We start from the raw sequence: 13231 nt of genomic DNA on the forward strand, positions 1-13231 counted from the left end.
GTTGGAAAATAGAACTGAAAACGGCAGAAGAATTGAATCATAAATATGATTGGTTTCAAATGCAACAAATAAAAAGCTTGATGGAGAATGATATCAAAGCTGAAGGAATAAGGAAAGAGCAAACAGAAATGGAAAGAGTTCTGCTTGGAGATAACGAGAAATTAATTTCAAAAGTGTACAAATTACTTTTACAATGGACTACAGAAGATGAAGTAGTGAAATCTCAAATGATAAAATGGGCAATTAATGTAAATAAAGAAATAAAGATGGAATCTTGGGAATTTTGTGGAAAAACTCTATGAAACTCGCAACATGTCATAGTATTAAAGAGAACTGTTTTAAGATGATGTATAGATGGTATATGACTCCAAAAAAATTAGCAAAAATGAACAATAAGATGCCAGATAGGTGCTGGAAATGTAAAAAGCATGAAGGTTCTTTCTACCATATGTGGTGGACTTGTGAAAGAGCTAAAATGTTTTGGCAGATGATTCAACAAGAGATATCTAAGATCCTGGGATATGAATTTAACAAAGAAGCAGAGACTTCTCTGCTGGGATTACAAATGGAAAAATTTCCAAAAGAAGATAGAACTTTAATATGGTACTTGCTCTCAGCTGCTAGGACATTGTATGCACAGTTGTGGAAGCAAGAAAAAATACCAGAAAAATGGGATTGGACTATAAAAGTTATGTCATGGAGTGAAATGGACAAATTAACAAGAAAACTAAGAGACTGCGATTTAGAACTTTTTAATCGGGAGTGGAAGAAATTCAGAAGATATGTAGAAAAAGAGTGGAAGATAAAAGGGCATTGGACAATTTTTGATGATTAAGATTTTTAAGATAAGAATATAACTTTTGAAGGGGGGATCTTTTTCTTTATTAATTTTTGTTTTTTCTTGATAGTTAAAGGTACCTTTAATATCTGTTTTTTTTTAAAAAAATAACACTGGCGGGGGTCAAGCATTGGGGGGAGGGGTGGGAGAAAAGTAAGATGTGGGGTAGAATGATGTTTTTTTTCTATCTTAAGCTTTTTATAAGTTGTAGATATAGTTCTACTACCATATGTTACTAATAAAATTGTTTATACCAAAAAAAATAAAATGTTAATTGACAAAAGAAAAAGAAACAGAAATGAGCTATTCTTGATTCAGTCATTCCGTGCAAAAGATGCTCCTTTATCAGGAATTATAAATGGGACTGCAAAGGAAATACGGCAAATAAATATCAGAGGACATTTATGGCTTGCACAGTTTGCTAAACCCCATTGTGGTATGTGGTTAATTTAATAAAAAACTGATCCAGAAGCAACACAATTAAAATGGAGGAGTGTCATTAACATTTTGCATTCTAAATAAAGATAATCAGCAATCATGCAATCCAAAGAATAATTTATATGAATCAGCCATATAGTCAGGGCTTTTATTGAGCAGGAATGCACAGAAACGCAGTTCCAGCTAGCTTGGCATCAGGGGGTGTGGCCTAATATGCAGATGAGTTCTGCTGGGCTTTTTCTACCAACCCCCCCTGCATATAGTGGTTATGTTTCTCTAATATGTGTGAGAAGAATAGACGGCACTGACACCTCTGATAGTCCAAGATGGCTCTTTAATTAGGTTTATTGATATTTTTTGTATATAAGCATACATAAAACATAGAATGGTTTTATTAAATATTCCTCCTGATTATCTGATGCTTGTTATTCAGCTCAGGTCTCAGAAGAATAATATGGCATTTTGGGAAAAAGATACAAGTCAATAACCCAGCACTGGATGCCAAGATCGAGAAGACTTCCACAGCTACCATGTATTTCCCTTTGGTGCTCAGATAGGTTGGAATGAATGACAACCAAACACTGCAGAACACCAACATACTGAAGGTGATGAACTTGGCTTCATTGAAGCTGTCTGGCAAATTTCTGGCTAGGAAAGCCACAGTCAAGCTTATGATGGACAGAATTCCCATATAGCCCAAGGAAATATAAAATAGAATGATGGATCCTTCATTGCACTGGACTATGATCTCCCTAGTCAGGGATTGTGTGTCAATATCTGGGAATGGAGGGGAGGTTACTAGCCACACTAGACAAATGGCTGCTTCTATATGGAAACAGGAGAGGACAATAGTGTTGGCCAGTCTTTTCCCCACCCACTTCCTCATGTTGGATCCTGGGATGGCAGTCATGAAAGCTACAACCACCGTGATAGTTTTGGCCAATACACAAGAAACAGCCACTGAGAAAATGATACTGAAGGCGGATTGTTGGATGAAACAGGTCATCTTCCTGGGATGTCCAATAAAGAGCAAAGAACAGAGGAAGCAAAGCAAGAGGGAAATGAGGAGATAGTAGGTGATATCACGGTTGTTGGCCTTAACTAAGGGGGTATCTTTGTGCTTAATAAAAATTGCTAGAATCAAAGATGTGGTCAGTAAAAAAGAAAGAGCAATGGCAGTCAAACTGATTCCTAAAGGTTCTTGATAAGACAGAAAGTTTAAACTCTTGGGTATACACCGATCACGTTCTGTGCTTGGATACTGATCCTCTGAGCACTTGATACAGTCTTCCATATCTGAGGAGACAAGAGGATATGTGTTCTATTTCAGGTTCAATTCACATGTGACTAAAGTCCAACTATCATTATCATCTTTGCTATAAGATCAATAAGACATTTTATATAATCTATTTCCTGCTTCTTTTCATCATTAATAAACATGATTTAGAACAATGTTATAAAGAATGTTATGATTGCTTATTAAATCTGGGATGCCATTGTGTGAGCCCTTTCATTTCAAATGAGGCATAGGGCATCTTGACTTGATTCAGCAAAGGGAGGGCGAGAAAGAAACTCTATTTTCCTGTGTTAGTCTGAAGAAATTGGTTGATATACAGCAGATAGTTACATTCAGCAACTCCTTGGAGTAAAGCAATTGATAGCATTGTCCCAGCAAGCTGACAAAAGTGTGGGCTTGCAAACTGTGTTTATTTTTACTGTTTTGTAAGTCTGTTTGTATAGCCCTTAATAAAGCCTGCTGGGGAACCCTTTGAAGACAAAAAAGAGGATGAGGAAATGAAGACTATATTCAGGGGAACTGCACTGCTCTATTATTAATTATTTATTTTTAGGGAATGGAAAAGGCTCCAGTCTCCAACCCCAGCATTCCCAGGTATTTTCCTGAGTTGGACCTGGCAACCCTAGTTGGATCAGATAGAGTTTCTTTCCCTTTCCATAATTCTGGGTGGCCAGTATTAAGCACCTTAAGCTTCTTCAGTGGCGTGTTGTGGGAGGAAGTGATTTCAGCATTAAGCACCTTAAGCTTCTTCAGTGGCGTGTTGTGGGAGGAAGTGATTTCCAGTCACAATATGTAGTTTTGGATGAACAAGGCCAAGTTAGTGGTGGCCAGGCTAGAAGCCACAGTGGCATTGTACAAATGCAGGCAGCTCATTTGAGCAGACAGTTTGAGGGGTGCAAATCAGCTATTTGATTTCATAACAAAGCCAAGTTTAGCCCATCTCTTGGGGAATGCTAGAACAATGAAAAAGTTAACTGGATCATCAGAGTCTAATGCACAGAAGCTGGCCACACATCACCTACCCTTTTGGTTTGTGATCTTCCCTTCTGGGCATAGAGTACAATTGTAACAGCAAAACTTCTCCCCTTTCTTCTTTTCCTTCCGGTAGCCAGGCTTACAGTGATCATTACACCGAGACAGGGGTAGCCCCTATCCAAAAAGATGAAGAGTTCAAAGACAGCAGTTGGATTGGAATTTCAGAAAACGGTCAAGGTTCAGTGACCTGCTACTATATGTTTGACAACATTATTTCTGCAGCATCTCTATTTTGTGAGGAAAATGCTGTAAACAAGGAAATGAAATGTATTACACAGCCCTCACTCCATAGTCCAAACGTTTGCTGGATTTCTCACGAAGCCTCCACATTTTAATGAAGGCATGGAGATGATTTCATATTGTTCACAAGTTTTCCTGACTTGTACCTCATAATTCTCCTTACCCTTTTAAAACGTCTTGGCCAATCAATTCTGTCATCGTAAATAATAAATTTTTCCTCTTCAACAGCATTGAGATTCACTCTTCCAATGTTCACCATCCGGAAGGATTTATTTGGGAAAGTGACCAAGTTCATTATGTCCAATCTCGCTTCCATTCCTCTATCATTATTAAAGGATATTGTTTCACCTGCTGAGTTATTAAATGAAACTCCTTGAAGGAATGGGTGGACCTAGTTGATGGAGAGAAGAGACACAGATATGAAATTATATTGCCAAAAGGTCTTTATTTTGCAATAATTCCATCTTTGGATTTTTTTTTTCCAGTAACAAAAAACAACAACTAAAAAGAGATAAAGGTGCTTACTTTATATATAATAACTGCTGCCAGACTAAGGTATGGAAGGTGAAAATAATTCCTAGCAGGAAATTGTTCACTGACAAAGTTTAAAGCCTTTCATTTAAATAACAAATTATCTACTCTGCAAAAGAATTAAGATTTCACTATTTGCAATTTCACAAAATATGGCAAAAGGCATGGAATCAACCTGGTAAGGTTTTCCCTTTTATTTCATATCTATAACTGCGTACATAATTATAACATAAAATATATTTTCCCCCCCAAAAGAAGGAAGGTTATCTTTAATTAACAAGAAAACACCCAAAAACTCAAAAAGGCATGGGAATACACACTGGAAGAAAGAAAGAAATGTTAGAGAAGCTAAGAAAAGAACCCACAACAAGAATTAAATAGATTTGAACTTGTCATTAAAAATAGAGAATGATCCTTGCTGACCTCACTCAGCTCTCCTGTTAGTTGTTGATTCCTCAGACTTTCTCAGCTTGCAGTGAATGAGCTGAATCTTTCAACTCTTCCACCATCCCAGCTGGGAGGGTTCTTTTTAAAAATCTATCCTGAAATGGATGTAAAATCTCCATGGTCCCCACCAACTGGCATCTTATCAATGAGGTCTCTGGTGCTCCCCTGCCTTTGATTCCTCTCCCCCCCTCCCGGGTCAGGACATTAAAAATAATCCATCTTTCCCCTTATTTGCAGTGTGGCAGTACCGCAGTACTGGGGTCTGAGCTCTCTGCTCATGACCTGAGTTCAATCCCAGCGGAAGCTGGTTCAGGTAGCTGGCTCAAGGTTGACTCAGTCTTCCATCCTTCCGAGGTCGGTAAAATGAGTGCCCAGCTTGCTGGGGGGAAAGTGTAGATGATTGGGGAAGGCAATGGCAAACTACCCCGTAACAAGTCTGCTGTGAAAACATGGTGATGTGATGTCACTCCAGAGTCGGAAATGACTGGTGCTTGCACAGGGGACTACCTTTACCTTTTTAGCCATTGCTTTATCTATCACCATAAATGTGGGTGCTTTCCTTCCTTTGGCTTATTTTATTATTTGGTTCCTTTACAACCTTGTGGCTGCTGGGGTTGTAAAATCAATTTTTGACATTTACGAACATTCCCACATGCCTGAGATGCAGGGACCATTTGCCGAACTGCTAGGAAGAAACATGAAGCAGTAAAAGGTATGGATGTAGAAGTGGCAGTAAACCAAAGAGGAGGGAAAGGTGGAGCAGAAAAGTGAGGACGCTTGTCCTGACAGGAGGAGGAGGAGGAAGGAGGAGGAGGAAATTGGATTTATACCCAGCCCTTCACTTGGAGTCTTGGAGCAGTTTACAATCTCCTTTCCCTTCCTCTCCCCAGAACAAACGCCTTGTGAGGACGGTGGGGCTAAGAGAGCTCTTTCAAGAACTGCTGTTGAGAGTTCTCAAAACTTTCAAAACTCAGACTGACCCAAGGTTACTCCAGTGGCTGCATGTGGGTGAATGGGGAATCAAACCCAGTTCTCCCAGATTTGAGTCTGTGCACTTAACCACTGCGCCAAACTGGCTGAGTAACTTCTTCTCTCCCACATGCACAGAAATGAACTCAAAAGAGCTGTTCAGTCAAAGAAGCAATGGAATGTGATCCTATTGGGATACATGTGCATAACAACCCCACCTTCATCCTAACAGGACAGGGAAAGAATCAGTCAGTGGAAGCATTACCTGCCATGGCTGGACATGTTTAAAATCCTTGCTTAATCTCTGGCTGGATCTGGATGAGTATATCTGTTGCAAAGAATGCCCTATGGCATAGACAGCATTATAGATAGTGTAGCTTTGGCTGGTCATGTGCATTTCAAAAAGAGGCCCCGGTAGGCTCTCCAACCTCTCTTGTCCAGTACATGCATCATGAACATCCATGGACTCCGAGGCATTTGAAAATGTGCAGTCAAATGCTTGCTCCCAGAAATCCTTGAGGAACCCATCTTTATGTTCTCCAGAAGGTTTTATATCCTGAAGAACTTTGGAGAATCCTGGAAGCTCATTTGAGGGAATTTTGAAGACAATGGCACCATGGAAGAATTCAAAATCCCATTGCTTTTGAATGCCTGACAAAACAAAATCACCCTGGGCTGTCATGATCCACACCTTCCTAAACGAGATGTTTTCCTTATATCTAAGATCACCTACCAACAGAAATGTGTTAAGTGCCGTACTAGTCAAAGATTCTCCATACAGGATAAATGCATTGATTTTGCTATCAATAAAAGGTACATATAAATTTGATAGTATATCGAAGAAAACATCAAAAGAATTTGCATATTCCCGATCTAAGATGTTTTGAGTGAAGGCCAAACAGATTCTATTCTTGGAGAGCAATGGCTCCAGGACCCGTAGAAAATGGTCTCCACGATCATCGTCTGCAGCAAAGACCCCAACCCACGTCCATCCAAAATGCTGAAGCAACCAGATAATCCCCATATACTGATGGGATTCATTGGGAACCCTATGAAAAAAGGAAGTCAATAGCGTCGCATCCTTCTCCTTGGGTGCAAATGAGCCATATGGGAACTAAAGAGAAAAACAAAGATTTTATAAAGATATGAGAATAGATGAACGTCCATTTTCTGGTCTGGTGATGGAGGAGACATGACACTGTATGGGCAATCACCCTGCCTCAAAGAATGTTATTGCAGACATTCTTGTTAAGGGATAGCTTGAGAGGGATGGATGGAGCGTAACAACAGGGTCTCAGCTGATTACTCTTAACATTCCACAATTGGGAGAGATACATTTACACATCATGTCAGTCTCCAGTTTTGACTTGTTTATTTGCTTCACTGACCAATTTCGCACTCAGTTTACCCCACGGTCACATTCCTCTTCTCTGTGCAACATCCGTCGGATTTCCCACTATCTGCGCTGGAGTTACAGGAAGTGTTGCGGCTTTGATGCAGCAGATGGAAACTGATTTTTAGTGGTTTCTGTTTGCTGCACGAAAGCTGCGGCGTTTCCTGTAACTTTGGTGCCGATAGTGGGAAATGTGACGCTGCGCAGAGAAGAGGAACGTGACCACGGGGTAAGCTGAGTGCGAAATTGGTCACTGTTTCCCCCCTCCCTTTAATTTGATCCAAACACCTGTTGATCATATAAACGTAGCTCATTATTCCTGTTTGCATCTGTTTAAATATCAGTCAGTCAACCAATCCTTTATTACGGTCCAAGGACCAGCCGGTTTGAAGCAAGTAGAAAGCAGGTTTTTAAAAGTATTTAAAAATAAGTTCTAAATCAATTACATTCCCTTAATCACACAATTCCTTTTTCTTAGAGCTAATACACAGAATTTTGCTATCACACATTACCCGTTTCTGACTATCCCTTAACAAGAATGTCTGTAATATTTCAGGTCTGAGGTCGATATAGTCTTGCAAGGATTTGAATTTCGAAAGTAATGGGATAAGTATTTAACATCTCTCATCCTGATAGAGGTTTACAATGTAAAAGTATATTTGTGACCGTCTCAACTGCATTACTCAAACAAAGGCAACAGTGCTGTTGGATAGGCAAGTTGGAAAATCTACCACTTAAAATGGCAAAAGGAAAGGTGTTAAAAAGGGCTCTTGAAAAAGCCCATATGTGCCTTGCTTGAGTAATGTCCAAAAGATAAGAGGATGGTGTAAAATTCAAGTCCTTCCTTAGATTCTTACAGCTTAAGGGGAGCATCTTCATTGTGTTATATGCTAATTTGCTGCTCACCCTCTACCTATATGTATTTCAGTAAGCTTCCATTTCAGTGTATCTGAGGAGTGTGCTTGCACATGAAAACTCATGCTTTGAATAATACTTTGCTGGTCTTAAAGGTGCCACTGGACTCAAACTTTATCCTTCTTCATATTACCAATGTCTTACCAAATTTTCCCAAATGATTGGAATATGCTGCAATTTCTGGGAACAAGTCATAGAAAAATCTTCAAAAAAGTACATTATAATACTCAGTCCTTCTTGAGAACCCCTGCCTCCACAGAGGAACTCTGCTGTGGGATTGCGGCTCACTAACATTCCCATCAGGAGAGACATGAGGAGGCATGAAGGGAGCTGGAATGATCACCTTCCTCTGTCTCCATACTGGCGTACACCTAGGGGCATCCATTTTACGGAAGAGGGCCGTTGGCACCTTTGCACTTTTCCTGTCCTCAGGCCTCTGCATGCTGCTGGTGTGTAAGAGTCTTTCTCATCATCCCTGCTCTGAATTCTGGACCACTTTTTACTGTTGGACAATATCTCTTCACCTTCCTGAGGGTACATTTTGCCCTATATCTGGAACATCTTGCTTCCCAGCAGTGAATTCTCCAAATATACCCTCATTTTGATGAGCTCTCTTCACTCTTGAAACATTGACTGTTTTGCTGCTTCTGTGGACCTCTTCAAGATTTGTATTTATCACCCTTCTCTAAAAATCACTCTCCCCCCCACACCGTGTTTCTCTTAGTTAGCTCTTGTGTGTGTGTTTATTGTATGCATTTTGCTTTATTCTTTCCCTTTTCAATAAAAAAAACCCCTTTCCAGTTGAACATCTGTTTGGTTTATTTGACAGTTCTCTTAAGGCAAAAATCCTTGTAAACATTGGTGGAGTATCCCAGTTACCCCCTCAGTCTGTCTCCTTAAAGCTATCCCCCCAACTAAGTAGGAGACTGCCTCTTTGGATAACACTATGCCCAGTTTGTTGGTCTTTCAGGGCAACAGCCTGGCCCATGTGTGAAACAGGATGTTGAGCTAATTGGACCACTGGTCTGTTTGTGTAGGACTTATGTTCTTAATTCTAAGGAAAAGAGCACAGCTTGTGAAATAATTTCCATGCACAGAACCTACCTGTGGTACCTTGTAAAGACGTAGGATGTTTGCCATATAGAAGGAAATATCAGAGTCAAGTCCCCCGATGATGGCCATTACATTTTTATGCATGTCACATTCATAGTTTGGAAAGTATCTATGCAATTTGAACAACAGATCCAGAGTAGTACGATAAGTCATCCTCGCCTCATAGCAGCTGTCACAGATGTGGAACCCAAGAGTGTCATTGGGCAAGATCTTGGAATTTTTATTGATCTCATTGACTGCAAACTCCAAGGCCAGAACATGTTGGTAGAACTTTGGCAGCACTCTAAAAGGAGAGTTCAATGTCCTTAGCAGGAGAATTGTTTTGTGGGTCTAGGGGACTGTGCTTTTGCCATTGAAAAACTTAGCTGCAATGTGTTTATTAGTGTTCAAACTTCTTTGCTTGCTTTGCTACACTATGGAGGCAGCTATATATCAGAATAAAGATTTGCTCCCACTTTGAGTTTCATGGCCTTCAGCTGAGAATATTCAGCATTTCAAGCCCTATCTCAGGAAATGCGTGGGTAAAGATCTTTTAAAAGGAAGTATTCCACAAAATCTCCATTGATCAAGCTTGAAAACTTCATAGCAGGCTACAATAAGAGCAACACTTAAACACCTTATTCTAACATTATCAGTACTTCATAAGTAGCTACCTAGGATGTACCATGAGGTACTACCACAGATTGTCTTTCACAGATTTTCTCATGCTTCACAATCTGTCATGCGCTTGAATCTGAAGTTTTTGTTACCTTCATTTTTGTCCAGTTTTTCACAACCTCATACATTTGCTCTGTATAGAATTTGCACACAGGGATGGATGTCTCTATTTTTGGAGAGGGGGCAAAGTTAAAAAATTTCACCCCCCCCCGCTACCCTCCCACCATGAAAACCTACCTATTTTTGGAGGGGAAAGGGGTGCTGTGGCACCCCCTTACTCTGGCACCCGGGGTAGCTGCCCCTTCTGCCCCCTGCTGCTCCGGCCTGCTTCTAACCACATAACAAGGAGGTGGTGGCGGCCACAAGTATAGCCACCTTCAAGAAGGGTTTAGATAAAAATATGGAGCACAGGTCCATCAGTGGCTATTAGCCACAGTGTATGTGTGTATATAAAATTTTTTGCCACTGTGTGACACAGAGTGTTGGACTTGATAGGCCGTTGGCCTGATCCAACATGGCTTCTCTTATGTTCTTAACAATGTGGTGTGACATATTCTCCTCTGAAAATATCTCTTTATGCTCTCCACTCTCCAAACCCAGGGGAAAAAACCCCCTCATAATCAGAAAAGGAGACATGATTTAGGAAAGTAAGATCTGTAACAAAAGACAGCTTGTACATTCTTTGGCTAGCCTGAAGCATGTTAAAAAGACCACTGTGTTTCAAAAGAAGCAAGAGAAAAATGGTGATTCCTTACTGTGGTACCTTGAACAACTCCTGTGAAGGATGACAATCAAAAGTTATTTCATGGATGTGGGAAATGGTCAGAGAAGCAATCCCACCGATTAGGATATCCCCTGGCTGGTGCCATTCATGTAGAATAGGGAGAGAGTCCACCATGGGGCAACTTCTAGTTTCTGTTTCACATGCTGTTGGGAGTAAGTGCAACAGCACTGCAACCAGCCCAACCTCTGCAAGCATCATGACTAGGGATCTAACATCTCCTGTGTCTGTCTACATCTTCAGCCTAATTTTATCAGGCTACCTCTACTCGGTCAACACACCTCTTAATTTAGTGTCTAAGCTACATCACCAATACAATGCAAATGCAGATCTTGAATGACAGCAGCAATTGCAAATTTTCTGAATTCAAGTCTGCTATCACAAGGCAGCTCGCACTGACAGAACCCTTGCCTATTCTATTCCATAAAGTCTTTGTGATGAAGGAAGTTTTTGTTACCATCTTCTGACTTGTTTATTAGTTTTTTTAGTCAAGGGAACGAATTGCAGAGATTTAATAATTGTGGACGGAGATAATTGCCACTGTAGAGTTTGGAAAGCAAGATTTTTCCCAGAGTGGATCTCTAGTCTCACTTGTTACTTGAGTTAGGTTTGCAGGCTGCTCACTGGCAAACAGGGGTGGGAGGGCATAGCAACAGAAGGACATAGTGCATAACCGTGCTTCTGGCAAATACCAGAACTGACATCAAAATGCTAGTATGATGTCATGGTGACCCTCTAGGATATGTGCAATACATGTCATCATGATGGCAATGAGACATCACTTCTGGGTATTCACCAGAAGTGACATTACGCCTCTTGTGTAATTCTATTTCTTTAAAAAATACCAATGGCTGCTTACTGATGGGTGGTTTAAGCTGTCCTGGAGACGGCAGGCAGGAAGATCTCAAAAAACATGTCTACACGTACACATCTGGCTGCCATCCCCATCCCGTACCTACCTTGTCCTTGGCCGGATGGGAGCCGCCTCAGAAAGTGGCAGATCTCTCTACACAGTGGAATGTGAAACAAGAAGTCACTTTCAGGTTTTCATTGTGAGCAATTTCTAACTATATTGATTTATGTGAAGTCAAATTCTAAGCATGTTTCTTCAACCCAATTGAATTCCATTAAACTAACTTGCTTGCACTTCCAAAGTGGTACCTAAATTCTGAGGCGGCTCTGAGGTGCTGCCCTGGCCTTCTGGACAGGTGGGAAGTGCCCAGGGAGTGGCTGATGGGCGCACAAGTGCTGTGGACACTCCTCCACAGGGGATGGGCCATGTGTCCTCTGGATGTTACCAGGCACTCCTTTTCTGGTCGTCTCCCTTCCGGGTCGGCTTGATGCCACCCTGAGCTGGCCACCTGTTAGTAGCCAACGAGTCACAAAAAGGGGGACCAGATCTCTCTAAACTTAGTGGAATGTGAAGCAAGAAGTCACTTTCAGGTTTTCATTGGGCGTTTTCGCACTGACCTTCAAGTGGTGCGACCACCCTCCTCACGCCGGCGGATCTGCAGGGATTTTGCACCAGAAGCGCCGGCGCACCCAAAAGAGCCGTCGACTTCTGTCGTGAAACCAGCTCAAACGGAAACCGCCAAGAAGCAGGAAAACGTTTGAGCTGGTTTCGCGACGGAAGTCGCCGGCTCTTTTGGGTGCGCCGGCGCTTCTGGTGCGAAATCCCTGCAGATCCGCCGGCGTGAGGAGGGTGGTCGCACCACTTGAAGGTCAGTGCGAAAACGCCCATTGTGAGCAATTTCTAACTATATTGATTTATGTGAAGTCAAATTCTAAGCATGTTTCTTCAACCCAATTGAATTCCATTAAACTAACTTGCTTGCACATCTTCTTAGTGGTAGACAGGCACTGGGCTGCAATGTATTTACCTGTTGGGGGGCTGGTTGTGTGCTGAGGAAGGGCGATACAGAGATCTGTTCCCTTGGAGCAAATGACGGCTTTGGAGTATGGGCTCTATGGATTTATTCCCTGAACCACCACACCATATTGGCTCTCTTGCAGTACACAGCCTTGCTATGTCTACTGCCCCCATGAATTACTCCAGTGTTCTGTACACAGGGACATTGTACAGTCCTTCACTTCCAACACTTAGGAACATATCCTTGTTTATTTATTTAAACACTTGTATCCCACCTGTCCGCAGTTACTGAAAGCAACTTGTCAGTGCTGAAAAGAAGACCATGCCCTATATTGTTTTTAATTATGGGGAAGGTGAGGGAGTTTAGTTGCTTCCAAAATCCATGACGTAACAATTCCCCCCCCCAATATTGTGGCATTCCAAAAACATTACCCCCCCCCCCCACTCCCCTCTTTCTTGCCATCAGCTCACAGTCCTATTATGGAGACCACATAATAATTTTTCAAGGCAAGATTTGGCTTGCTATTGCCTTAAAACCCTGTGAGCAACCCGGGACTCCTTTGCTGGTCTCCCATCCAAACACTAACCAGGGCTGATTCGGAGTAGATTCTGAGCTCTGATGAGATCATGCGAGTCTTGGTGGTGGTAGTGGTGGAAAGTGCTATCAAATCACAACTGACTTGTGGTGACCCAGTGATGTTATCAAG

The 13231-nt window shown here is 41.5% G+C and overlaps 1 protein-coding gene across 1 annotated transcript; it reads right to left on the minus strand.

The window, feature by feature from the left end:
• Positions 1 to 1670: 1670 nt before the first annotated feature.
• On the minus strand, positions 1671 to 9369 carry LOC132584636 (vomeronasal type-2 receptor 26-like). Its single transcript, XM_060256536.1, has 4 exons — positions 9208 to 9369; positions 6061 to 6909; positions 3596 to 3722; positions 1671 to 2572 (listed from the first exon to the last, which is right to left on the minus strand). Exons 1-4 carry the CDS (start codon positions 9367 to 9369, stop codon positions 1671 to 1673), a joined length of 2040 nt encoding a protein of 679 aa, XP_060112519.1.
• Between the last annotated feature and the right edge of the window lie 3862 nt (positions 9370 to 13231).

The sequence above is a fragment of the Heteronotia binoei genome, chromosome 15 (assembly GCF_032191835.1).
Source record: "Heteronotia binoei isolate CCM8104 ecotype False Entrance Well chromosome 15, APGP_CSIRO_Hbin_v1, whole genome shotgun sequence".
Classification (NCBI taxonomy): Eukaryota; Metazoa; Chordata; class Lepidosauria; order Squamata; family Gekkonidae; genus Heteronotia; species Heteronotia binoei.